This window comes from Neoarius graeffei, chromosome 25 (assembly GCF_027579695.1).
Source record: "Neoarius graeffei isolate fNeoGra1 chromosome 25, fNeoGra1.pri, whole genome shotgun sequence".
In the NCBI taxonomy this organism is placed as follows: Eukaryota; Metazoa; Chordata; class Actinopteri; order Siluriformes; family Ariidae; genus Neoarius; species Neoarius graeffei.
In genome coordinates, this window is record NC_083593.1 from 4,820,771 (window position 1) to 4,845,770 (window position 25,000).

At 41.1% G+C, this 25,000-nt stretch overlaps 3 protein-coding genes across 8 annotated transcripts in view; 1 reads left to right on the top strand and 2 right to left on the bottom strand.

Moving 5' to 3' along the window:
- Nucleotides 1-1,430, bottom strand: part of kctd7 (potassium channel tetramerization domain containing 7) — a 4,352-nt gene extending 2,922 nt beyond the window's left edge. Inside the window, exon 1 of the mRNA XM_060909256.1 lies at nucleotides 991-1,430. Within this exon, the coding sequence (XP_060765239.1) occupies nucleotides 991-1,281 (291 nt within the window). The 5' untranslated portion in view covers nucleotides 1,282-1,430. The remainder of the gene's footprint in view (nucleotides 1-990) is intronic.
- A 521-nt stretch (nucleotides 1,431-1,951) lies between these two features.
- Nucleotides 1,952-4,504, top strand: LOC132873678 (dnaJ homolog subfamily C member 30, mitochondrial). Of its 2 annotated transcripts, none has more exons than XM_060909442.1 (2): nucleotides 1,952-2,127; nucleotides 2,682-4,504. In XM_060909442.1, exons 1-2 carry the CDS (start codon nucleotides 2,091-2,093, stop codon nucleotides 3,395-3,397), a joined length of 753 nt encoding a protein of 250 aa, XP_060765425.1. In that variant the 5' UTR covers nucleotides 1,952-2,090; the 3' UTR covers nucleotides 3,398-4,504. The 2 variants fall into 2 exon arrangements, with proteins under 2 accessions (XP_060765425.1, XP_060765426.1); XM_060909443.1 differs by having other exon boundaries at nucleotides 1,954-2,291.
- Nucleotides 4,505-4,976: 472 nt separating this feature from the next.
- Nucleotides 4,977-25,000, bottom strand: part of cux1a (cut-like homeobox 1a) — a 43,890-nt gene continuing 23,866 nt past the window's right edge. For 2 of the 5 annotated variants that reach the window (XM_060909310.1, XM_060909307.1), the window contains 14 exons: nucleotides 24,074-24,122; nucleotides 23,385-23,543; nucleotides 22,364-22,422; nucleotides 21,376-21,424; nucleotides 21,113-21,212; nucleotides 19,863-20,372; nucleotides 19,346-19,444; nucleotides 18,947-19,230; nucleotides 17,999-18,319; nucleotides 17,669-17,807; nucleotides 16,809-17,021; nucleotides 15,620-15,808; nucleotides 14,102-14,354; nucleotides 8,421-10,205 (listed from right to left, as the gene is read on the bottom strand). In XM_060909310.1, coding sequence (XP_060765293.1) covers nucleotides 9,899-10,205; nucleotides 14,102-14,354; nucleotides 15,620-15,808; nucleotides 16,809-17,021; nucleotides 17,669-17,807; nucleotides 17,999-18,319; nucleotides 18,947-19,230; nucleotides 19,346-19,444; nucleotides 19,863-20,372; nucleotides 21,113-21,212; nucleotides 21,376-21,424; nucleotides 22,364-22,422; nucleotides 23,385-23,543; nucleotides 24,074-24,122 — 2,731 coding nt within the window. In that variant the 3' untranslated portion in view covers nucleotides 8,421-9,898. Of the gene's footprint in view, nucleotides 6,409-8,420; nucleotides 10,206-14,101; nucleotides 14,355-15,619; nucleotides 15,809-16,808; nucleotides 17,022-17,668; nucleotides 17,808-17,998; nucleotides 18,320-18,946; nucleotides 19,231-19,345; nucleotides 19,445-19,862; nucleotides 20,373-21,112; nucleotides 21,213-21,375; nucleotides 21,425-22,363; nucleotides 22,423-23,384; nucleotides 23,544-24,073; nucleotides 24,123-25,000 lie in introns of those variants that run through there. The other 3 variants (XM_060909309.1, XM_060909308.1, XM_060909311.1) reach the window with 3 other exon arrangements.

A 25,000-nucleotide genomic window follows, 5' to 3' on the forward strand; every position in this document is an offset into this window, starting at 1 on the left:
CTAGCCGCTGTTCAAGCTGGAGCCTATCCCAGCTGACTACGGGCGAAAGGCGGGGTACACCCTGGACAAGTTGCCAGGTCATCACAGGGCTGACACATAGACACAGACAACCATTCACACTCACATTCACACCTACGCTCAATTTAGAGTCACCAGTTAACCTAACCTGCGTGTCTTTGGACTGTGGGGGAAACCGGAGCACCCGGAGGAAACCCACGCGGACACGGGGAGAACATGCAAACTCCACACAGAAAGGCCCTCGCCGGCCACGGGGCTCGAACCCAGGACCTTCTTGCTGTGAGGCGACAGCGCTAACCACTACACCACCGTGCCTTGGCATCAGGATCTACTGAAATATCTTTATTAGCTCTGACTTTCAAACGTTTTTTAAAAATCTTGTATGTATGCATGCACTTTGCACAGATTCCATGTTACATTATGTTTTGATGTGAAAATCTGTGCACTGCCTCATTTGCATTCTTTAAATCATTTTAAACAGGAAACTGTATTCCAGTAAACAGACTGGGTTTCACTCAGACAGGAATAAAAAGATAAATGTAGACTTTTTGTGCACTTTAAAAAAAAAAAAACCCTGATCAGACTAAAGGACACGACAGTACTCATGCCAGTGTCTCTGCTGTTCGTGGACATCTTTATTAAAAGTGGAATTTTCCTAAACATGATTAAATAATCAGCATCAGGATTAAAGCCCAGTGTTAGGACAGAACAGCCAATCAGAGGCGCCGCTTGTCCTCCGCGTGCCGTGATGCACCAATCAGAGCTCAGATTTACGTAAACCGGAAGAGAACGCGAGCAATCAAAACACTGACACGTAGCAAATTAATAAGTTATAAATAGAAAAACATGGCATTTGTGTAAAGCAGAACAGTATACATACGTTTATAAACAGATATTAGGCTAATATGTTACACCACCTCAATACTGCGGCCAAGTAAACAAACAAACAAGGCATAAACCAGGCCTGTTTACCTCTTGGGGTGCGTTCAAGGTGCGCAGGGATTTGGGTAAGTTTCTGTTCGGAGTAGAAATGGCTGCTTTGCGCTTCTCCTCCTCGGACTTGGACATGGTGGAATCTCCCGCTGGCTCGCTGTCCCTCGCAGGCGAGAACACGACCATGACTGTGGGCTGAGGAGGAACTCCTCGGCCTTCATGAGTGAGCCTCCTCAGTCGTGATGTTGATGAAGAGCTGGCGGGGCTGAAGGAGAGCTGCTGCTGTCCTGCGTCTCCGTTCGGTGTCTCGCCTGCTCCATTCTGCTGCATGCACACTAAAGAACCCGACTCGAACCGGATGTGTGTGGTGGGGTTTAGTCTGGACTGTCACCCCGGAGAGACAAACACAGAGATGGAGAAGATTCACGGGTTCTGCTGCACATCACAATCCAGCTGCGACCTGATGTCACATCAGACCACGCCCCCTCCACCCACACCCCCTTAAACCACGCCCTTTAATCCTTCTTGGTCTTCAAAACACACACATGTAAAGAATCATATAAAGTCCGATAATATAAGAATCATATAAAGTCCTATAATACACGTCTATACAGCAAGTTTCTGATTTTTGCCAAAGCGTGGCTCAGGTTCAAGTTGTCGTGAAATAAAGTGAGCTGGAAATAAAGTGGGCGGAGACTAAAATTAGATAGATAGATAGATAGATAGATAGATAGATAGATAGATAGATAGATAGATAGATAGATAGATAGATGTCATCACAGCTGTTCGGAATTTATTTATTTATTTATTATGTTTTTTAATCTATCTCATCTACTTAATATATTTTTTAAACAAACAACACTGCCCTCTGACCAATCAGTGATGCAGAAATTCTTCCTCGAACCCGATTGGTTATATTTTCCCACCCGTGTCACGAAGTCCTCTTTTGATTGGCCGGCTTGTTTGTCACCGGAAGTAAAGCGAGTTCTTCGGGCTGAACCCTAAAACAGGTTAATTTTGAACACAGAGTGGACTAGATAGGCTCCCTGAATCTTTCTCCTCACCCTTCAGTACCCTCAGTAGTGCGCATGTAGGGCGCAGGGAGTGATTTAGAATTCGGCCTTTGAACTCGACAGACCATGGTGGAGGTCAGGCTGTGGCTCGGCTCAGGAGCCGGTAGGATTTTGAGAATTTTCACATTTTCACAGCATCTCAGGCTGTTTGTGTGTTAAAGTGTGAAGTGAAAGTGTTTCAGAGACTTCCGGTTGTGGTGTTGTTCAGTTCGCCTTGGAAGAAAATGCTTGGAGTCTGTTTGTCATGAGCTGTTTAAGGCGAAACAGGTATATTGAATGGGTTTCCTGTTTACTGAAGCATATATAAACACTGAGCGAAATGTTTATTGAATTTATATCATTTATAAATAAATACCTGTTATGAAAGTACAATCCGTGCAGTTTCTTATTTTTACCACGAGATGTCGCCAGTCAACCTTCCACGTCATATCAACGATGCTGATCACTATTACTGGTTGTATTTTAGAACACCTTTCTAAAATTTTATAAACTGCTCTAAATGTGTAAACTGAAACAGTCTAAACATCCTGGCTTTCTCTTTTTAGTCATTAAAACTGAGGTAAAGCTGCAGAAGTAGGCTTTCAGCGGGTTGATTAAAGGTATAAGTCGTTAATTTCAAAGTGATGATGAGGTAAACCAGTGTTTTTGTGATTACAGGTAGCCTGTGGATGATGACTCCATCTTTTTTCCTCCATCTGGCCACCATTAAAAACAGGTTTGACTTTCCTGCTGTGATTCGAACGATCCATTGGCACAGCGCTTTATCTCACAGGTCTATAAAGATATCGAGATCTTATAGAACCTCAAACACCAAGGAAATCCCATTATACAGATCAAAAAGTGCTTATTACGATATTCTGCAGGTTTCTCCGAACGCCACACAGGCGCAGATCAAGACTGCGTACTATAAACAGTCCTTCATCTACCATCCAGATAAAAACGCAGGCAGTGAACATGCCGCGTCACAATTCTCACAAATCAGCGAGGCCTACAACGTGCTGGGGAATAAAACTTTACGCAAGAAATACGACGCTGGGATTCTCAGCGAGGCCGATGTCCGGGGTTTGACCCAACCAACTGCGACGAAAGAAACAACAAGCGGATCTTCAAGTGACGCTACGAGGAAACGTCGCTCACCAGAGGTCGGCGCTCGATCGCAGAATGTCTTTGATTTTGACGCTTTCTACCGTGCGCACTACGGCGAGCAGCTTCAGCGACAGAAATACATCCGAGCTCGTCTGCAGGAGATCAAGAGGCAGAAAGAAGAGAAGATTCAGGACAGGAAACTGGGACAGATGTCAGAAGTAGCTGTAGGCATCATGCTAGCTGTAGCAGCGGCCATTTTGTTCAGTTTAAAGTCAGCAAAGGGATAATCTTTCTCTGATCTGACATGATTTATACATTTATCAATATCATCACCATGACGACTTTATTCTGGACCATATCATAGATAAATTTGCATTGACCATCAGAGGACGATAAAGGCCAATTTATGCTGACAACCCAGTCCTCGCAGATAGCGTCGCAGACAGTGTCTGCGTAGCCCCCCCACCTTCGCAGATGCTCTGCGCGCACCTCCCAAAAATTGTGACCACCGCAGAAGCCTCGCAGACAAGAGGGCTCTGGTTGGTCCACTCTACATCCGCTGTACACGCACTTCCGCTTCCCTAGTTTCCCGGTTTGTTTTGTTTTCACGACCGCCATTTTTAAAAACACGAGCGAAGATGGAGCAGCACGAAGAGCGGTTGATCGAGGAAGTGAGGAAGTACGTACATCTATACGACTCCAGTTCTAGTCATTATAAGTAGCCAGAGGATAAACACTCCACTAACCACACCCACCAACTACTCCTAGCGACTTCGCGCCCCCTTGCATTGTGGCAGTGAATAACATCGCGCACGCCTATTACTCCCCGCTCAACGATAAATTACAACTGTCTGCGAAAAGCTATCTGCGAAAGCCTTGTCGCAAGAGCATGCAGAGGCCTTAAGGACTTCGTTAAAAATAGAAAGCTAAAATTTTTAGACCGTTCAAGCCACTCTTAAGAGAGGGACAGAGGATAAAACAGAAGGAATGAAACAAGGATGAAAGAAATAAATGAGAAAAGCAGAAGAAATGTTTTAAATAAATGAAAACTAAGAAAGCAGAGCTTGAACTGCAAATGACCCTTTTCTCTATCATTATGTAATTATGGGCGTTTGTGGTATCAGTGTTTATACCAGAATGATAATATAATATAAATAAATCCAAATTAATCCATCAATATTTTTTGTATATAATTAGAATTGAAATTGAATTAGTTTTAATTTGAACATTATCTGGGCTTTGAATAGAGTTTTTACGTCACTTCCTCTCAGTCACTGCATGCAGCCTCAGTGGACATGTGTAGACTTCTGTAAATTCTGTGTCATGTTCATGAGTGTTGATATTTATTGAGTCTGAGAACAACACTGTACAGAATAAAGCTTTTATTGAAAGAATCATTACTGTAATATCTCTATTCTGTTTGCTAATAACTACACGAGGATAAAAATGAACCTTTGAGAAATGGTTTAAGGAAAAATGATGCCAAGTTAACAACATACAGTATGTCTGACTTCCAGACATAATAATAATTACAGCTATATTGTCATTAAACTTGTATTAATATGGAGTATCTTTGGACATGGATAGATAAATAGATAAATAACGCTAATTAAAAAAAATACACTATGTGGATTGTAGGTAAATAAATAAACTAAGAAGACTAGAAATTGCAACATTTATTTTTCTGTCACTTTCCAAATAATTTCAAAATTTTCAGACTAAACTGATGTTAATTACTGGAATAAATAAAATAAAAGACTTCATAAGTATAAAATGGTGCGCACACACAATACACTGAAAATTCAAAATATATTTACTTCCATGATCAAACCTGTGTGCTAATAAAATGAATGTAATAAAAATGAATAATGATACAGTGACTGATTTATTGGATTAAAACTGGAAGACAACAGATTTGCAAATACAGATAATACACATAAAATTAGATACATATAAAAATGGAATGGACTTTTTTTTATTTAATATTTACACTTTGCTTTAAAATAAACAAAGAACATAAAACGCACCAGAAAATAAAATGCATTGTTAACATTTTAAAATGGAAATTTAACCTGAGATCTGAATGTGACCTGCTGCCTGGTATCTGGTTTATAAATCATTGCATGCACTGATATGTAAAAAATAATAAGTAAATGATGTGTCAATAAGTTGTCAAACAGAGCCATAATTTTTTTTTTAAATAAACTTGGACTCGTTTTTAATTAGACCTTGACACAATGACTCAAATAAAATACACAAATAAAATAATAAACTCACTTTGAGTTGAATGAAAAGGGAGAAAAAATAAAACATTTAAAATGTTTGTCTATTAAGTGTAATAAATTAACAATATGTGACTTACATGGACAGCCTTAGCAGATACACATACAGCGAGGTGTATTTAATGATTAGAAATTAATCCAGTTAAACATTTCGAACACTTTGCTGGTTTTTGTGATTGATCTGTTTGTTCAAATAAAGGTTTTAACATCAAAACCTGAGACAGGAAGTGATGAAACATATTCCTGATGCTGTGGAATAATCCTGAAGAGCATTTCAGTTTTATAAATGCATTTTTACACCTTAAAGTTATTTTACACCTTGTTCTGGGACAAATGAGAGAATTTGATTGACTGCAGGACTTTTGTTTTCGATAAAACCGATGAAATAAAGATTAAAATAAACTGTGTCTGTAAAAATAAGAGTCGTTTAATTTATAGGATATAGTGTTAGTAACTGTAACAGAATTTCAGCAAAAGGGTGTGACGATATCAGTGTAGCACAGGAATTCCCAAACTCGGGGTCGTGAAAACACTGGGCTCGCTTCATCACGAGAGAAACTCATTCAATTACATTTGTTTATTTTACAAATCAACATGAGAAATCTCAGAATATTGAGGATGGACTTTTTGTGCTGTCCATCACCTTCTATACCGCTGATATGTCAGGGTCGTGGGGAAAGCTGGAGCCAACAGTGTTGCGTCTCAAATCTCATGCACTATTCGAGAGCAATATTGAGCACTAACACTAACCTGGTGTCCTGTCACACTTAGTGTTTGAATTTTAAAATCCTCTCATGTCGCCTTCAAACCTCCTGAAAGCTCCATTTTGTCTGCCAGCTTTCTGGATTTTCTAGATGAGTAAATACTTTTGATTGTAAGGTCAGAATTTTGATCCAAGACTAATTAAGACTCATGACAACAAACACGACGATGATGTAAAGTTTTAAGGACAAATTTGAGGTCATTTAGATCAAAAGTTTGTGAACTCCTGGTGTCCCGTGGTGTGACTGGTCTCACTGCGAAATGATCACATGAGTAAAAACATCAGCTAAAAAAAACCACACACACAAATGAGAAAATTTAAATGCTTTACAAGTCAAGTCATTTCAATGGGTTATGATGCATTATAATGCCTGGATGATTAGTGCAGAGTATCATGTTCATTAAACTCATTAACAGAACAATAAAGGTGTAAAATTCATTACTAAGAATTAACAGTACACATTTCTAACGTTCTAATGCTTGAATGAACTGCCGGCAGTTTGTTCATCTGATAACATGGAAGGTGATCGTTTATCGTCCCTTCATATAAAAAAACAATTCCATAAGACTTTAATATTTATGACATACTTGTATAAATGACTACCACTACATCAACTAATAAAAAGTCTGCTACTAGTCTTATAATTATTATTCAAAATAAAAAGAGAAGAAAGAAAAGGTTAGACTCATCACAAACAGTTACAGTGGTGCTTGAAAGTTTGTGAACCCTTTAGAATTTTCCATATTTCTGCATAAATATGACCTAAAACAGCATCAGATTTTCACACAAGTCCTAAAAGTAGATAAAGAGAACCCAGTTAAACAAATGAGACACAAATATTATACTTGGTCATTTATTTACTGAGGAAAATGATCCAATATTACATATCTGTGAGTGACAAAAGTATGTGAACCTCTTGGATTAGCAGTTTATTTGAAGGTGCAATTAGAGTCAGGTGTTTTCGATCAATGGGATGACAATCAGGTGTGAGTGGGCACCCTGTTTTATTTAAAGAACAGGGATCTATCAAAGTCTGATCTTCACAACACATGTTTGTGGGAGTGTATCATGGCACGAACAAAGGAGATTTCTGAGGACCTCAGAAAAAGCATTGTTGATGCTCATCAGGCTGGAAAAGGTTACAAAACCATCTCTAAAGAGTTTGGACTCCACCAATCCACAGTCAGACAGATTGTGTACAAATGGAGGAAATTCAAGACCATTGTTACCCTCCCCAGGAGTGGTCCACCAACAAAGATCACTCCAAGAGCAAGGTGTGTAATAGTCGGCGAGGTCACAAAGGACCCCAGGGTAACTTCTAAGCAACTGAAGGCCTCTCTCACATTGGCTAATGTTAATGTTCATGAGTCCACCAACAGGAGAACACTGAACAACAATGGTGTGCATGGCAGGGTTGCAAGGAGAAAGCCACTGCTCTCCAAAAAGAACATTGCTGCTCGTCTGCAGTTTGCTAAAGATCACGTGCACAAGCCAGAAGGCTATTGGAAAAATGTTTTGTGGACAGATGAGACCAAAATAGAACTTTTTGGTTTAAATGAGAAGCGTTATGTTTGGAGAAAGGAAAACACTGCATTCCAGCATAAGAACCTTATCCCATCTGTGAAACATGATGGTGGTATTATCATGGTTTGGGCCTGTTTTGCTGCATCTGGGCCAGGACGGCTTGCCATCATTGATGGAACAATGAATTCTGAATTATACCAGTGAATTCTAAAGGAAAATGTCAGGACATCTGTCCATGAACTGAATCTCAAGAGAAGGTGAGTCATGCAGCAAGACAACGACCCGAAGCACACAAGTCATTCTACCAAAGAATGGTTAAAGAAGAATAAAGTTAATGTTTTGGAATGGCCAAGTCAAAGTCCTGACCTTAATCCAATAGAAATGTTGTGGAAGGATCTGAAGCGAGCAGTTCATGTGAGGAAACCCACCAACATCCCAGAGTTGAAGCTGTTCTGTACGGAGGAATGGGCTAAAATTCCTCCAAGCCGGTGTGCAGGACTGATCAACAGTTACCGCAAACGTTTAGTTGCAGTTATTGCTACACAAGGGGGTCACACCAGATACTGAAAGCAAAGGTTCACATACTTTTGCCACTCACAGATATGTAATATTGGATCATTTTCCTCAATAAATAAATGACCAAGTATAATATTTTTGTCTCATTTGTTTAACTGGGTTCTCTTTGTCTACTTTTAGGACTCGTGTGAAAATCTGATGATGTTTTAGGTCATATTTATGCAGAAATATAGAAAATTCTAAAGGGTTCACAAACTTTCAAGCACCACTGTATGTATAAAATGAACTGAAAAATGAATCGCTCTTATTCGCTCGTCCTCTTCAGCTGCCATATTAAGGGCCATTTCATTGCTTGTTAGCGTATTAGATATTTATTAAGAATATCTAGTGTATTTCGATTTAGCAAATCTAACAGTGAACTAGCGCTTGTTTTGCGTGTGCTTGTCTGAAATTGCACAAAGACCTGGTTTATATTTAGTGCTTCATTTATTTTAAAAACTGTACGCAGGATGTAGAATTTGATTAAAAAATAATGAAAGAATCTTTCAGTTCTGCTCCTTGTACATTTAGTCATTTTAAAAGCAGGTTAAAGACGAACGTTTAAACTGTGCGAGTGTTTCCTGCTCATGCTGCATACAAACACGTCTGACTGAAGGGTCTGAGGGTTAAAGTGTTGACTCATGGCTGTGTTTCACTTCACAAATCTACCGAAGTTGCCTGGTTCAAAAGGTTTTTTTACTTACAAATTTTTTTTTTTAAATATTCTATTTTAATGGTTATTTATTTTTTTAAATATTATATTCAGGACACGCCCAGTGTAGACTGATGAGGGTGTTTATGTGGCTTATATAGAGAATAAGGTGTGGAATAAAGTACTGAATACCCATGATGCATGGTGCAGTGGGGTGTTTGTAGGGATTAGAGATTCGGGAGTAGGGCACTGGGCTAAAAAAGAATACCTATAAAAGGTTTTAGGCAAAGAAGTCTAAATTTCTAGCATAAAAAATCCAAAGCAGAGTTGCATAGAGCTGACAGCAGAGAGCTTCTGCTTCCTCAAGTGCTTCTTTTTTAGTCCGAGGTCACTTTTTATTCTCTGCACACACACGCACACACACACACACACACACACACACACACACACACACACACACACACACACACTTGACTGATGAGATTTTAACAATTGCAATAACTAACAGTTGCTGCCTTTATTGCTGAAGGGTTTGTATTGTTTTGGGGTTTATTTTTTGCACCGTTGGGCCGTAGCAGAGTGTTAAGTGCGCTATAATAACAATAATTAACAAAATTTTAAAAAATCATCTCTTCTTGTTTTCTCCTCCTGCCATGGAGAACCCATGTCCACTAAGCACACTGCTGGAGCTGTTTTTTTAATATCGGTTATTAGTTCACTCATCCACCATTTTCCTCCTTTATTCCTCCTCATATTTTATGTAAGCAGGTGTTCTGAACACGCAGTGCTGGCGATTGTTATCAGAAAATCATATAAAATATTCTAAAATAGTGTCTATTAAACATCCAGCAAACTCTTAAATAAGATGTACATGAGATAAAACACCCATATAACAGCTGTTTACACTGATCTGGGACTGTCCCTGATGGGTGTGGCCTAATATGCTAATGATCAGCTTGAGTGAGAGTGCTATGTCTGAGACTCCGCCTCCAGTTAGTTATCCACCCTGACATTACCCTGAAGAGGAAGCATTCACACACTCCGCACTCACGTCCTGACTCTCATACTCGTCTCCGTCGTGGGCCTCATCCCGATTCGCCGCTTTCTCCAGGCGATGGATGATGCTGTTCAGGTTGGCGGCTTTCCGCCTGCGCAGACTGCTGTCTCTCAGGATTCCGGGCGCAGCCGAGGATTCTGGAAAGTTAAACGTGGAGTCCGGGAGCTCAGAACACTCCTGCGTTCCACTCGTCTGTTCCTCGGAGACGCCGTCTGATTTCATTGCAGCTGCTTCCATGAAGACTCCACGCCGAATACGAGACCTGGAAACAGCAAACAGGAAGTGTTCCAGCCTCTCCTCTAAAGCTCTGTCCCAAACCTCCACACTAAATTTTGTGTCTAAAAAGCAACTTGGAATAACACACACAGAAGTAATATATTTTCTTCGGGGTCCAAGCAAGGAGTGCTGTAACCTTACTGGCTTTGTTTGGATTTTTCTTCTTCTGATTCTCTGCTGAAATTAATCCTTCAGACCAAACCACAAGCCCTATAGAAGTGATCCCGACTCAGACAACTGAGATGGGCCAAAACAGCCTGATGGTGGTGCTATAGTGCAAGCATTCATGCTTTGGACAATATCAAGAGAACCGTGAGTCCTACACTCGAAATTATTTTTAACTCTTACTCCTTGGCTTAAGCCAAATTTATATCGGCCCCACCCATTGTCCACCATTATGGATTTTTTTCTGCTAATTTGCATAACACGCAAAGCCTACATTTGTGAGCGAGCTAGTCCTAGGAAGCAGGAAGGATGTTCATCTAAGGCATCTTTACTGTTCTGTGTCACTCGGCAATAACAGGCCACTGGGGGGTGCTTAGACCCAGCAGATCACTGCACTCAGCTATATTTATTACATCATTAATAATCTGATGGTCTGGGATGTAGGCATGGACAATGTCTTGTTGTCATGGTAACTGGAAAAGTTTTGTTGTGATGTTATTTGGTAATTGGTCAGATTTTACAGTTTTAAAATGTATAGATTTAAATCTTAAATGTTTTTTAATCCTGTCTTCAATGTCTGGTTTTCAGAATCAAAGTTTCCTTCAGATTGTATAAATGTCATTCTTTTAGAAAAAATGTAATTAACTCTTCATCATTATTTGTGTAAAAAGATCTCATCTCATTATCTGTAGCCGCTTTATCCTGTTCTACAGGGTCGCAGGCAAGCTGGAGCCTATCCCAGCTGACTACGGGCGAAAGGCGGGGTACACCCTGGACAAGTCGCCAGGTCATCACAGGGCTGACACATAGACACAGACAACCATTCACACTCACATTCACACCTACGGTCAATTTAGAGTCTGTGTAAAAAGATCTGAATCTAAAAACAAACATTATTATTATTATTATTATTATTATTATTAAGTGTGTTTTGGATAAATACAGAAGTGATTATAGGAAATCGCATGTGCTGATTGGTTGAGAGATTTGGATAATTTCACCTCCAGTGACTCGGCAAAATGGCAGCCAAGCATTTCATCACTGTAAGTGAGGAAGAATGACAAATAATGAAAGAAAATGCTGTTCCTAAAAGCACTAAAGATACTATGAAGTTTGGTCTAAAACTATTCAAAGGTAAGGTGGAACTGTGATTTATTTTATCGGTTTCAAAATAAAGTATTTTATGTGACTCGGTACAGATAAGTGACACAAATCTGCGCCGCGCCGTTATTACATTTACATGCCGCATTTGCAGTTTGAAATAAATTATTTTTTAAATATATTACTATTATTATTATTTTTAAAGGATATGGGACATGAAACATAAAAGCACGCTCTCTCAGTTTCTTTCCATTAAAAATATGAATTAATTGCATCAACAAATACAAAATCATCTATTAAATTCAGCAAAATCGTTATATTCGTGATGATTATATGGCATTTCTGCTCGACTTCCGATATGCATTTTTTGCAACCGGAAGAGCCGCTGTCACGTGATCATACGTAACAAAAACTTTCGGGCACAGCACAAGCGGGTAGATGAATGGAGAAGTGGATGACAAGAAAATTGTTTTTATAGTCTTTAAAGTACATTGGACATCATACATTGGACATCATGGTGTATTGTGCTGCTTATGGTTGCAATAATTCCAATGGGAAATGCCCTGGAGTAAGTTTTTTTGCATTTCCCAAGGACCCGAAGCTGAGGAAAGTGTGGGCTCACCTGCGCATGCGCAGTAGGCTTGGTAGGACAAATCCAAGAGGTAGGATAACTTTACAGAACACCTGTTGAAAAAACTTTGCACCTACTGTTTCCCACAAACTGTGTTCGGACCATTTCACTGAGGATTCTTTCAACACTAATACTCAGGTACTGAGCGATATTAATTCATGAAACATGAAACAGGAAGTATAAGGATGAGAAAAAAAACAGTTTAAATCGGGAAGCTGCGCACATTTGCGCCAGCCTGCACAAATGTGCGCAGCTTCCTGATTTAAACTGTTTTTTTCTCATCCTTATACTTCATGTTTCATGAATTAATATCGCTATTTTTTTAAAAAAAATCGGATCTGCGCGATTCAGCCGTGAAAAAGGCGGCATCCGCTGAAAGGCGCGCTGTTTGCATCCCTGCACGAAGGCCAGGGGACAGGGCAGGAATATTTTTGTTGATATGAGTGATCCGGTGCGATTTCGCGACCCCCCCTGTTGAAGACCTCTGCGCTAAGCGACTGAAAGCCGAGGTAAGGATTAGTATTATAATTTTGGGTGTATCAATTATTGATTATCATAATTCTGACTCGTTTCGCCATTTTGAATGTTTTCATCTCGGACTCTGGAAGCATTGTATCTCAATCAATCTCGAAAAATATCAGCAAAAAAAACCTAGCTTGCAACGGACTTTAGCTAGATCTATGATGAACTTTCAATGTATGATACAAAAATAATACTTCTTTCAACAGATCATTAGCCTTTGAGCAGAATTGTTTTTAACTTGCCAGGATGTGTTATCGAGCCGACCGCTTTCGGTTTCATGGGGATTGAATGAACTCTCACTCTCAGAATCATCTGACCCGTCAGAGTAAAGACAAGATCCATGTTCATGTGAATTTCCAGCTATCGGTTTGAATTGATAGGGTCTAACTTCACATCTCTGTGAAACATCGGGAATATCACTGTCGATGGTGTCCATTTCGGTAACCTGTTTACATTAGATTCCCAAGCGCTGGCTCCTTGGAAAGTTTTTGTTGCGTCACGGGTCACGTGACCACCTAGCTCATTAACGAATCCTTGTTTTACGCTGATGTATAGAAAAACTTGAATAATGTGATGATTTTCACATTTTTGACACCCTGCAGTGATTTAGATGGCATTTCTTATGTCCTTTATACATAATTATGCCCAGGTAAAAATCCATGTCCCATATCCTTTAAATAACCACTGGTGTATTTATACTAAAACAATTATCTGCCTCAGGCTCAGTGAATATCAGTGAATAATATCCTCAACTTCATCTCAGTTGTTATTCACTGATATTCATTTCACCTTCAGCGAATAACTGTTAAATAATAATAATAATAAAAATAATGTTTATTTAGGGTGGCACGGTGGTGTAGTGGTTAGCGCTGTCGCCTCACAGCAAGAAGGTCTGGGTTCGAGCCCCGTGGCCGGCGAGGGCCTTTCTGTGCGGAGTTTGCATGTTCTCCCCGTGTCCGCGTGGGTTTCCTCCGGGTGCTCCGGTTTCCCCCACAGTCCAAAGACATGCAGGTTAGGTTAACTGGTGACTCTAAATTGACCATAGGTGTGAATGTGAGTGTGAATGGTTGTCTGTGTCTATGTGTCAGCCCTGTGATGACCTGGCGACTTGTCAAGGGTGTACCCCGCCTTTCGCCCGTAGTCAGCTGGGATAGGCTCCAGCTTGCCTGCGACCCTGTAGAACAGGATAAAGCGGCTACAGATAATGAGATGAGATGTTTATTTAATAACTATTTTTAAAAACTCTTGGACACTTTTATAAGGACAATGATGAGACGTTTCAGTTATAACGATGCACAATTCAACAGCTCTCGATGCTGAAGGTTCTGTGAACAAAAAATGGTTTTGTTTTCACTTTGTAACGTTTAGCTGTAAATTTCACAAATCTCCTGTATTTACTATAAATCATAGTGTGTGTTATGAGTGTGAGTGTGATGAGAGTGTGAGCATGATGAGTCTTTGACCTGTAGTTGTGGAACCAGTTGATGACGGTGCTGACTTTGAGTCCAAGTTTCTTTGCAAGTTCCTCAATGGTTCCTGGTGAAGGATATGGTTTCTCCTCGTATGCTTTTCTCAGAAACTCTTTCTCTTGCACAGTGAGGACGACCCGAGACTTCTTCAGCTGAGGAACACACTCCTGTCCAAACTCTCCCATACACACACCACTGTCCAGCATAGCATCCTCACACAGTGAGCTCATACGCCTCTTCAGATACACTGGAGACAACACACACACCAGGATTGTTATAAAGGGCATCAGTAGCAGACTGTGGTCAAAATACAACAATGAGGTGCGATTCAAATTTAAAAACACACTTAAGAGAGTTTTAATTTTAAGAAATATTAAATCTCCCATGACTCGACTGCTTCACTACAGAATTTTCATGACAACTAAAAAAAAGATGTTTTGCCTTTACAGTGCCATTATATTCAATGTGCAGCATGAATTTATTCCTCATTTTTTATATCAGACACATGTATAAATACTCCAACTGTTAGTCTGAATCTCAAATGAAAGATAAAAATAAAACAAAATAAATAAAACTAAACTTAAATTAATAAGGAATAGATAGATAGATAGATAGATAGATAGATAGATAGATAGATAGATAGATAGATAGACTGCAATAACTGAAAAGTTTGTCCCTTTTTAACTTCTTCATGCATTTTTTTGCTCGAACTGTGACAGTATGAAGGTGTTAAATGACCAGTAGGGGGCAGTCTCTGAATAAAATCTTACCAAATATCACACAGGAGACAAAACATAACTATAATCTCATCTCATCTCATTATCTCATCTCATCTCATTATCTGTAGCCGCTTTATCCTGTTCTACAGGGTCGCAGGCAAGCTGGAGCCTATCCCAGCTGACTACGGGCGAAAGGCGGGGTACACCCTGGACAAGTCGCCAGGTCATCACAGGGCTGACACATAGACACAGACAACCATTCACACTCACATTCACACCTACGGTCAATTTAGAGTCACCAGTTAACCTAACCTGCATGTCTTTGGACTGCGGGGGAAACCGGAGCACCCGGAGGAAACCCACGCGGACACGGGGAGAACATGCAAACTCTGCACAGAAAGGCCCTCGCCGGCCACGGGGCTTGAACCCGGACCTTCGTGCTGTGAGGCGACAGCACTAACCACTACACCACCGTGCCACCCCATAACTATAATTCTTTATGTAATAAGATTCAGAGGATTCAGCTGTCAGTAATGTTGATGTTGACTGGATGTATTTCTTCATGTGGTGGAATGTGTGTGTATTTTCCTGTGTTTACTTGTAACATGTAAATCCACATGATAACGGAGAGAAGAAGTGGGCGGAACCAGCAGACAATCTGTGTTTGCAAATAAGTCTGCTTTTGCTCTTGTGGTGGTTTCATGACCTGAGGATGCGTTATAACCTGTGATGAAGCGTCTGAAAGAGAGTGTGTGTATGTATGTGTGTGTGTTCTACAGTGATAATGCTGTACCTTTTTTCTCAGTGTGTTTGATTTCTTTCAGTTTCTGGATGTTGTTCTTGTCGTTCAGCCATCGATGCATTCGCACAAATGGTTCGCGACCTTTCGCACTCAATCTGTGCCACGGTTTGGGCCGAGCCAACAGATCAGACACGGAACCCTGAGTCAGACCCAAAACAGCCTCACCGAACAGACGCTGACCTGCGCACGTGCACACACACACACACACACACACACACACACACACACACACACACACACACACACAGGAATTAATGACCATCTGAGTCCCAATAACACACTTAACTATTTTGCTTCTGTTAATAATAATAATAATAATAATCTCATCTCATTCTCATCTCATTATCTGTAGCCGCTTTATCCTTCTACAGGGTCACAGGCAAGCTGGAGCCTATCCCAGCTGACTACGGGCGAAAGGCGGGGTACACCCTGGACAAGTCGCCAGGTCATCACAGGGCTGACACATAGACACAGACAACCATTCACACTCACATTCACACCTACGCTCAATTTAGAGTCACCAGTTAACCTAACCTGCATGTCTTTGGACTGTGGGGGAAACCGGAGCACCCGGAGGAAACCCACGCGGACACGGGGAGAACATGCAAACTCCACACAGAAAGGCCCTCGCCGGCCATGGGGCTCGAACCCGGACCTTCTTGCTGTGAGGCGACAGCGCTAACCACTACACCACCGTGCCGCCCCCATAATAATAATAATAATAATAATACTTTCATGTACAACTGTGACTCTTAATCTTAATTCATAATAAAGTCAATAACAAAATCAACCATTATTAACAAATTATTAATTATTAATAAGCCCACAGAAGCTGAAATCTGTTTTCCACGAACACACCATTACAAAATTCTATTATTTTATTTATTTTCCAGTATTTTATACACAACTATATTTGTTACAGCTTTCGCATATTTTTAATCTTTTAATCACAGCCTTAATTTAATCATCCTTTAATTACACATGCTGTGTACAATTGAAAATATTTAGCTTCAGATTTGAGGCCTGTATTAAATATAAGTAGAATTTACTCCTGTACAATTTAATCTTAAATATTAAGTGGCAGACGTGACGTGTGAATATACGACAGAGTTCAGAGAGTTTACTGAAGACGTGCGATGATTAAAGTGATGTTTGTATTTTATTTTGTTTTCTCACTCACCGAGGTTATTATCACTCAGCACCTCTCTGACCCTCTTGCTGATGGAGTAGGTGTCGAGTTCTGGTGGCGTGACCAGCACTTCCTGCATGCTGGCTACAGTGTCATGGGATTCAGGCCCCACCTCTTCCTGCTGGTCCATAACGAGCTTAACGAGCTCCTCAGACGAGCTTCCAGGTGACTCGGGGGTGGGGCTAGCACTCGCTGAAGTCTCTGCTGAGACAGGAACAAAGGAACATTATTCTGTGCGTGTGTGTGTCTGTTTGTTTAGAGGACAGGATGACATTCAGCAGAATATATCTACAGTGACTAATGAGGGGTTATGCAGTGCCCTCAACCTCACACACAATATACACACACACACAATACACACACCCTGGAGGAGAATTTCTTTAGTCTGCTTTAATGCTCCTTAATGTAGGTCACACGGCTGATGCAATTCATCATGCACTGCCTTAACATCTCACTCACACACACACACACACACACACACACACACACACACACACACACACACACACACACACACACACACGTATGCACATCACTGCAAATTAATGAGATGACACAGTTAGGTCTTCTACGAAATCCAGGTCACTGTTTTTGTTATTGCATCAGGATTTAAGTTTAGAATTCAGTGAATAAAATTTTTTTTTGCATCAAGAAATGCAAACACACACACACACACACACACACACACACACACACACACACACACACACACATACTTTTTGCTTCAATACACACTGCAAACTAAACACGAGTTGACAACTGAGCCTTTTTGGGAGACGTGGCTAATCTAAAATTAAAGCGCATGTGTGCGCTCATGTGTACTGTTGTGTGTGTGTGTGTGTGTGTGTTACCCCTCATGAGATCCTGCAGTTCTCCTTCAATCCACAGCTGCATGCGTATAAATGGCTCTCTGCCTTTCTGAGTCAGTTTAGTCCACTGCTTCGGCCGAGAGAGCATGTCACTCACACTGCCCTGAGAGAGGCCCAGAATCTGCACACACACACACACACACACACACACACACACACACACTTTTCAGATGTTAGTGACACTAATCATGTTCAAACATCTCAGTGAAGAGGGCGTGGCCTCTGTGTGTGTCAGTGTTAGTTAAGGGGGTGTGGCCTCTGTGTCAGTCTCAGTGAAGTAGGCCTGGCATCTGACCACACCGCATTTCATACCTTTTCCCCGAACACTCTTTGGCAGATGCCGTTCTTGGCGAGTTTCTCTTTGACCTGCTGAGTGAGCTCCACCGTATCCACTTCCTCGTACATGAATCTTTCATACTGCTCGGATGTCAGCGGTGTTATCGTAGCTTTCGTTTGCTTTGTCTGCAGTGAAGAGGAAGAAGAGGAAGGGGAAGGACTGCTGTGAGGCGTCTCATTCGTGATGGACATCGACAAATTTTGTTCTGAGCTTCTGGGGAATGGAGGCGCCGTGCTCGACTGTTCCTTCCAGTAATCTTGTGAGGAAAGGGGAATCTCAGACACCATGTTGGCCAACTGAGGGGAAAAAAGGAAGTAAGGACTCAGGCAGATTATAAAAGAAAGGTGTTACTGTAATAACCATCTCATCTCATTATCTGTAGCCGCTTTATCCTGTTCTACAGGGTCACAGGCAAGCTGGAGCCTATCCCAGCTGACTACGGGCAAAAGGCGGGGTACACCCTGGACAAGTCGCCAGGTCATCACAGGGCTGACACGTAGACACAGACAACCATTCACACTCACATTCACACCTACGGTCAATTTAGAGTCACCAGTTAACCTAACCTGCATGTCTTTGGACTGTGGGGGAAACCGGAGCACCCGGAGGAAACCCACGCGGACACGGGGAGAACATGCAAACTCCACACAGAAAGCTCGAACCCAGACCTTCTTGCTGTGAGGTGACAGCGCTAACCACTACACCACCATGCCGCCCATTGTAATAACCATATCATACAAAACATCACCAAATGCTTTTAGTTAACATTCTATATTCCCAAGCGCTTGTATTTCAAATCTCCTACAGTGCCAGGATTCTATATCCTGGGTCTTTATTCCCAACCGAGCTCCATATTCCCAGAGTACATCATTCCAAAGACCCTCCATCCCCAGAGTCTGACAGTGTCCATAAATCTCTTGTACCTCTGTGTCTTCCCGAGTGTGTGCGTCTTTGTGCTGTTCGCAGTGTATCGTGCTCCACCACTGCTCCCTCCAGGAGTCCATCACAGGAGAGGCAGACGTGTTTTTCACAGACTTTAGCTCCACAGGTGAGTAAGGCAGCACAGAAATGGAGGAACCGAGTAATTTGGAGCCCAAACTGGAAAGGTCAGAGGACATCGTGGGACCGGGTGCCACCTGCTGCATGTCCAGGACAGAGGGGAGGTTGTCATCTGAGGAAACTGATAAGGACGAGTGGACACCTTCAACTGCAGGAACAGACAGAAAAAACACAGGTCTGTGTTTCAGACATTGCCTTTAGTAATATTAGTAAACCTCACAGGAAGTGACATCACACAGTCAGAGGACATGCAATCAACTCACTTTTGTGTCCGTGCAGGTCCCTTTTAGTCTGATCCAAAATGGACTTGAGGGATTCATCTGAGCTGCTTTCAGGAACACGGACTCTACTGGTAATATTACCTGAGAGAGAGAGACAGAAAGAGAGAGAAGGAAAAGGAAAGACAGGCAGACAGATGGAGAGAGAATCCGAGAAAGAGAAAAAGAGAGAAAAGAAAATCAAAACACCACCAAATGCCTCCGTATCACCTTCATTTTATAGAAATTCCTATAAAATACAAGGGGTTGGAGACTAGAGAAGGTGTGTCTTTGAATCCATATATGGAATTAAGAGCTGTTCAGAGTGGGCATGTCTTAAGTGAAGTTATTTGCATTGATATACTATTGTACACATTTAAACGACTTTACTAACAAACTAACCGGACTGGATTCCTGAGGGAAATTTTATTATCATATTTATATACGTTCACAAGCTGAATTTGTGATTACATTTTTCTCAATACTAATAATGTCAATAATGTTAATAAATTTCATTTATTGCCTCTCTGTCGTCCCTGAATGCTCCTCAACGTCAGGATGTTCTGCTCGTCAGACAGGAAGTGCCTCATCTTGTGGAATGGTTCTTTCCCACGAACAGTGAGTTTGTTCCAGGGTTTGGGGCGAGCGAGGATCTCGCTGACGGACCCCTGAGACAACCCGAGCACATAGTGTCCGAACACACGCTGCCCGATGTTGTGCTTCATCAGCTGCTCTTTAACCTGCCGTGCAATTTCAGCAGTGTCCACTTCCTCCTCCGTGTGCAGGTCAGTGCTGTACGGGTTCTGCCCGAATGTCCGCTGGAGCAACGAGTTACCTGAGGATTTTCCAGAGAGTGAAGGGAAAGTGGCACTGAAGCTGTGCATGAACAAATCAGAAGAAAAAGAGCGGGACGACTCAGGTGGAGCTTTGCTCTTCAGGAGGGTTTGAGAAAGGGGTGGAGTCTGTGAGTGGGCATGGTCAGAGTGAGGAGGTGTGGTGGAGGGTGAGGCAGGAAGACGGCTCTCGGCAAAACCTGAATGAGACAACAACATTAAACACCAGAGAGGATAAAACCCTGACAAACTGATGAAGAAAGAAAGAAAAATCAGGACAGGACTGACTAAAACACTAAAAGATGTAAACAGAGAGCTTATAATTGGCTTCAGGTGAGAATTAAAACACTACAGTCAGGTTTATAATCAGATGTACATCCCAAAAGTGAAGCAGTGTTTCCATCGAGAAGCCCAGAGGTGTGTACTGACCTGCTCTGATCTCACACACACACGCGCACACACACACACACCTAATGAGAGTGTCACTGCAGGGAAGAAAGTGACCTAAAAAGTGTCTATGGTCCACTGATTCCATCCTGTTCACTCTTCACTGGCCTTTTGTTATCCGCTTTCCTTATATGGTCATTGTTTCCTGTCCTCATTAACGCTCACTCTTTCTGTTACACCTGTTCAAGTTTCCTGTTTTCTTCACAGCTTTGTTAACTCACTCCTTCTGCTCCATCAGCTCTTTTTGAGTACAATCTTCTATAAATCCTCATTGCATGATCCATTAATTTGTGGATTTTTCAGCATAAAAAAGCAAAGTTTGTGTTTTAGAGCAGTCTGTTTTAGGCCATGTATTGTTTTTCCTTTAATTATTTATGCTTATTCTTTATATTATTTATATGGATGTTGTTTTTAACCCTGAGACAGATCCAGTATTTCTTTGCGAGAAAACTTTTCGCTGTGTGTTGTCTATTTTACATCCTCAAACACTCACTGATGAGGTCGTTGTTAACCGGTTGTTTTTGGATGCTGTCTCTGTCCTGACTGCTGTCCTCCTGCCTGGAAAGTGATGAGTCCTGCTGTCTCGGGGAACCCTGTGCAAAAACACATCGTACAGATTTTTTTTTTCTGTGTCATCAGGAGTCCAGCTTCCTGGGCTTGGAGATGAAAAAATAGAAGATGTTTAATCGCAAATATTGCAGACGGACTGTCTGAGACAGAAGGTTGCTTAGTAAAGAAGCCTGCATAAAGCCTTACCTGTTCTGTAGGACACTCTGAGGAACCCTGCTCCATGGACCTGAGGATGCTAGTGATGGGAGAATGTTGTGAAATAAGATGCAACAGGAAAAATGCATACAAGTAAGACTAAACACAAAAAAGCACACACTTGTTGTGTGAGAATAGACAAATAAGTTAACTCAGAAGAACACTTCTCACCCTCAAGCACTATTTACTGTCACTACTGAAGTATCCAAGCCAGAACAGTTTGAAAGATTACTATACACACCATAAATGTTCTAGAATTAAATATAATAATGCTGTTATTTCAGGAAATAAAAAGTGTGTGTGTTCTAGAAACAGATGATCTTTGACTGCAGGGACATTTTAAGCCTCAATATAATCTCATTTTTTGAGCATTAAACAGTTATGGAAATGAAACAGCAAGCAAACACGCCATGCTTCATAGGGTTCTTGCAGTTAAACGAGTTATTTTTCCCCCCAAAACATTTTCCTCCATTCCACTGGAATGTGTCCCAACAGGCCATCAGAACGAATTTAAATGTAGTATAACGGCTGAACAACGGGCCACATTCACTAACAGCCAACTTTATCAACTTTAATAGCCTTAAAATTATGGAGTTATGGAGTGAAGATTTAATCAGTTCACTTATGGCTCACGCTAACAGAGTTAATAGCCTCACTGCAGATCTGAGAGTCGATAAAGCACAGTGTTGCTCTTTAAATCTGATACTATTTACAGTCAGATTCAAATGTTAGCAGGTTCTAAACCCAGCAGTCCTGCAAAGTACACCTATAATAAGTTTAAAAGCTCTTTTTCTTTAAGACAGACGACAATCAAAGAGATTCTGCCATCTCATTTTTATCAATATGGTGCCTTTTTTTGGAAATGTAAAAAAAAACAACAACAGAAAAATCAGTGACTCATGTACAACTTATAAAACTATAAAAATGATACTTGGTGTGTTACAGTGTAAATCCAAAGTTTTAAGTGTTTATAACTCACCTCAGTTCCCTTTTTATCTCCTCATAATCTGCCTGAGCCTCCAGTTTCTCTTCAAGCTCCTAAAAACAAAGCAACAAATGAAAAAAAATCTACTGAAACATCTCACAGATCATCATACTTTACTTACTCACTCACTCATCCCTATTCCCTACTATCTACTCCCTAACCCCTACTCCCTGATCACTACTCCATAATTCTCTCCCTTGATATCTGCACCCTTATTTCTAATCCTTACGCACTACAACCTACTCCCTGCATTTTACTCCCTAATATCTACTCCCTACTCACAAGTACCTCTTCCATAATCTCTAATCTCTCATCCCTTTGTACTTTACTCCCTAATCCCTGATACCTACTCCCTGCTCCTGACTCAGCACTCCCTAATCCCTACTCACTCCTTGTTCCTTACTTCAAAATCTCTCCTAACTACTTCCTACTCACTAATACCTACTCCATAATCACCCCCTGTACTTCACTCTCTAATCCCTACTCCCTAAACCTTACTCATTAACACCTAATCTCTTGCTCCTCATCCCTAATCCTTTCTACCAACTCCCTACTCACCACTCCCTGCTCCCTAATTGCTAATCCCGACTTTGTATTCCCCAATTTGCTCCCTCCTCTTTCTCACTACTCACTACTCCCTACAGAAGTCTTTATGGGGAATCAGTACTACACAGGACACGTTACATATTCAAATCACACCTGAATCACTATATAGTGCACTATTTTGTAAGCCTGCTAGTGCACTCATAAAATCCCAGTGTATGGTTAGTATCCATATGAATGACATGGCGCTGGTGGTGCAGATTACCCATAATGCACTATATTTATACATTTAAACATATTTGATTATTGTTATTAAAAGGTCCATGATATTTACCATTAATCATACAGAAGTGCACTATGAAGTGAACAAGGCCTGGATTCAGTGGTCTACATGCGTGCGTGTGTGTGTGTGTGTGTGTGTGTGTGTGTGTGTGTGTGTGTGTGTGTGTGTGTGTGTGTGAGAGAGGCAGACCTGCAGCAGTATGTGTTTGGAGTCGAGCTTCTGCTGTAATTCTCTGATCTGATTGGCTGTTGAGTCGGTGAGTTCAGTCAGGCTGCTCTGGAGTTTCTGTACATCCTCCATCAGACGCTCCACCTCTCTCTGCTTCACCACAAGCTCCGCCTCCAGAGCCTAGACACACACACACACACAGATGTCCCCATGCACTCCCGAAACTGAACCCTCTGACACTTATATCAGTCCTGAGTGCACTACAGAGGCACCCTTCAGAGTGTCCTAGTATCAGAATAGGGAACAGAGTGGAGATAAAACCCTCCACTACACTCGTTTACACCACACCCAAACTGCCTACAGTGATTGTTCCCATAGCAACAGTAATCATTGTTTTTATTGTTCTTACTGTTTGATGGGGAAAAAAAACTATGAAAGTGCCTCAGAAAAACAGTCACATTATAGACACACCCCTAAGTGCAATTTACTCCACCATATTTTTACTTGTTACAACAAAATAAAAACACATTGAGAAGGAAAAAGAATAATTTGAACACTGATTTAACAAACTGCTAGGATACTGCACCTTGCAAAAGCAATCATGAAAAATTAAGCTAATACAGTCGACAAAAATACACAGTTACCAGTACCTAAAAAAAATAAAAAATATATAAAAAAACCTAGAGGACGTTCAATGACAGAGTTGTTACCTGATTGGCTGTCTGGACATCCATCATCGCCGCTTCTTTCTCACAGGGTCTGAGAAGAGAAACCACACCATTAATCACCACCATGGTGTTATCACTCAGGATAATTCGGTACCTTTCTGAACACATTTATTTGTTTTATTTGAACACATCATTAATCTCTCACACACACACACACACACACACACACACACACACACACACACACACACACACAATGAGACATCAGTGTACATCAGTGTGGCTAACACACACTTGCCATCAGGAGGAGCCCTGAGCCTGGAAACAAATTTTAGGGCTCCATTTTCACCAGAATTGTTTATATTAAGTACACACACACACACACACACACACACACACACAGAGTGTTCAACCTTCTCGCTTTCACACTAATCCTTACACTGTACTGTGTGAGTTCAAAGCAGAGTCACATGATCTACTAATCTGATATAATAGTGCCTGCTATCTCACAACACACACAATGGCATGGTGGTTTGTGTTTGTGTGTGTGTGTATGTGTGCATGTGTGTGTCAGGCAGAGGCCCATTTCTTTTCACTCTCAAGCTCAGTGTTTATCCACATTTTTCTTTCTACTGCCATTTGTAAGGAGGGTCCCTAGGTAGGCACCCTATGTTTCCCAGAGGTAATTACAGTCTGTTGCATGAAGCTGACTTCTGACCCTTTTGGCTTTCTGTGCACCGTCTGAGCCTTTTTAGTTTCCACTTTCCTTATTTGGCCATTGTTTCCTGTCCTTGTTAATCCCGTCTATATTCGTGCTCTTTATGAATCGTATATGGTGACCTAATAAAATCTTTTCATAAAACCTAATAAACAGTATTAGACTGTGTTCAGAACTAAAATTAGCTTCTTAACTTAATTAACACTGCAACAAAACCCACCTACTTCTGAATAGTGATGTATGATGGGATG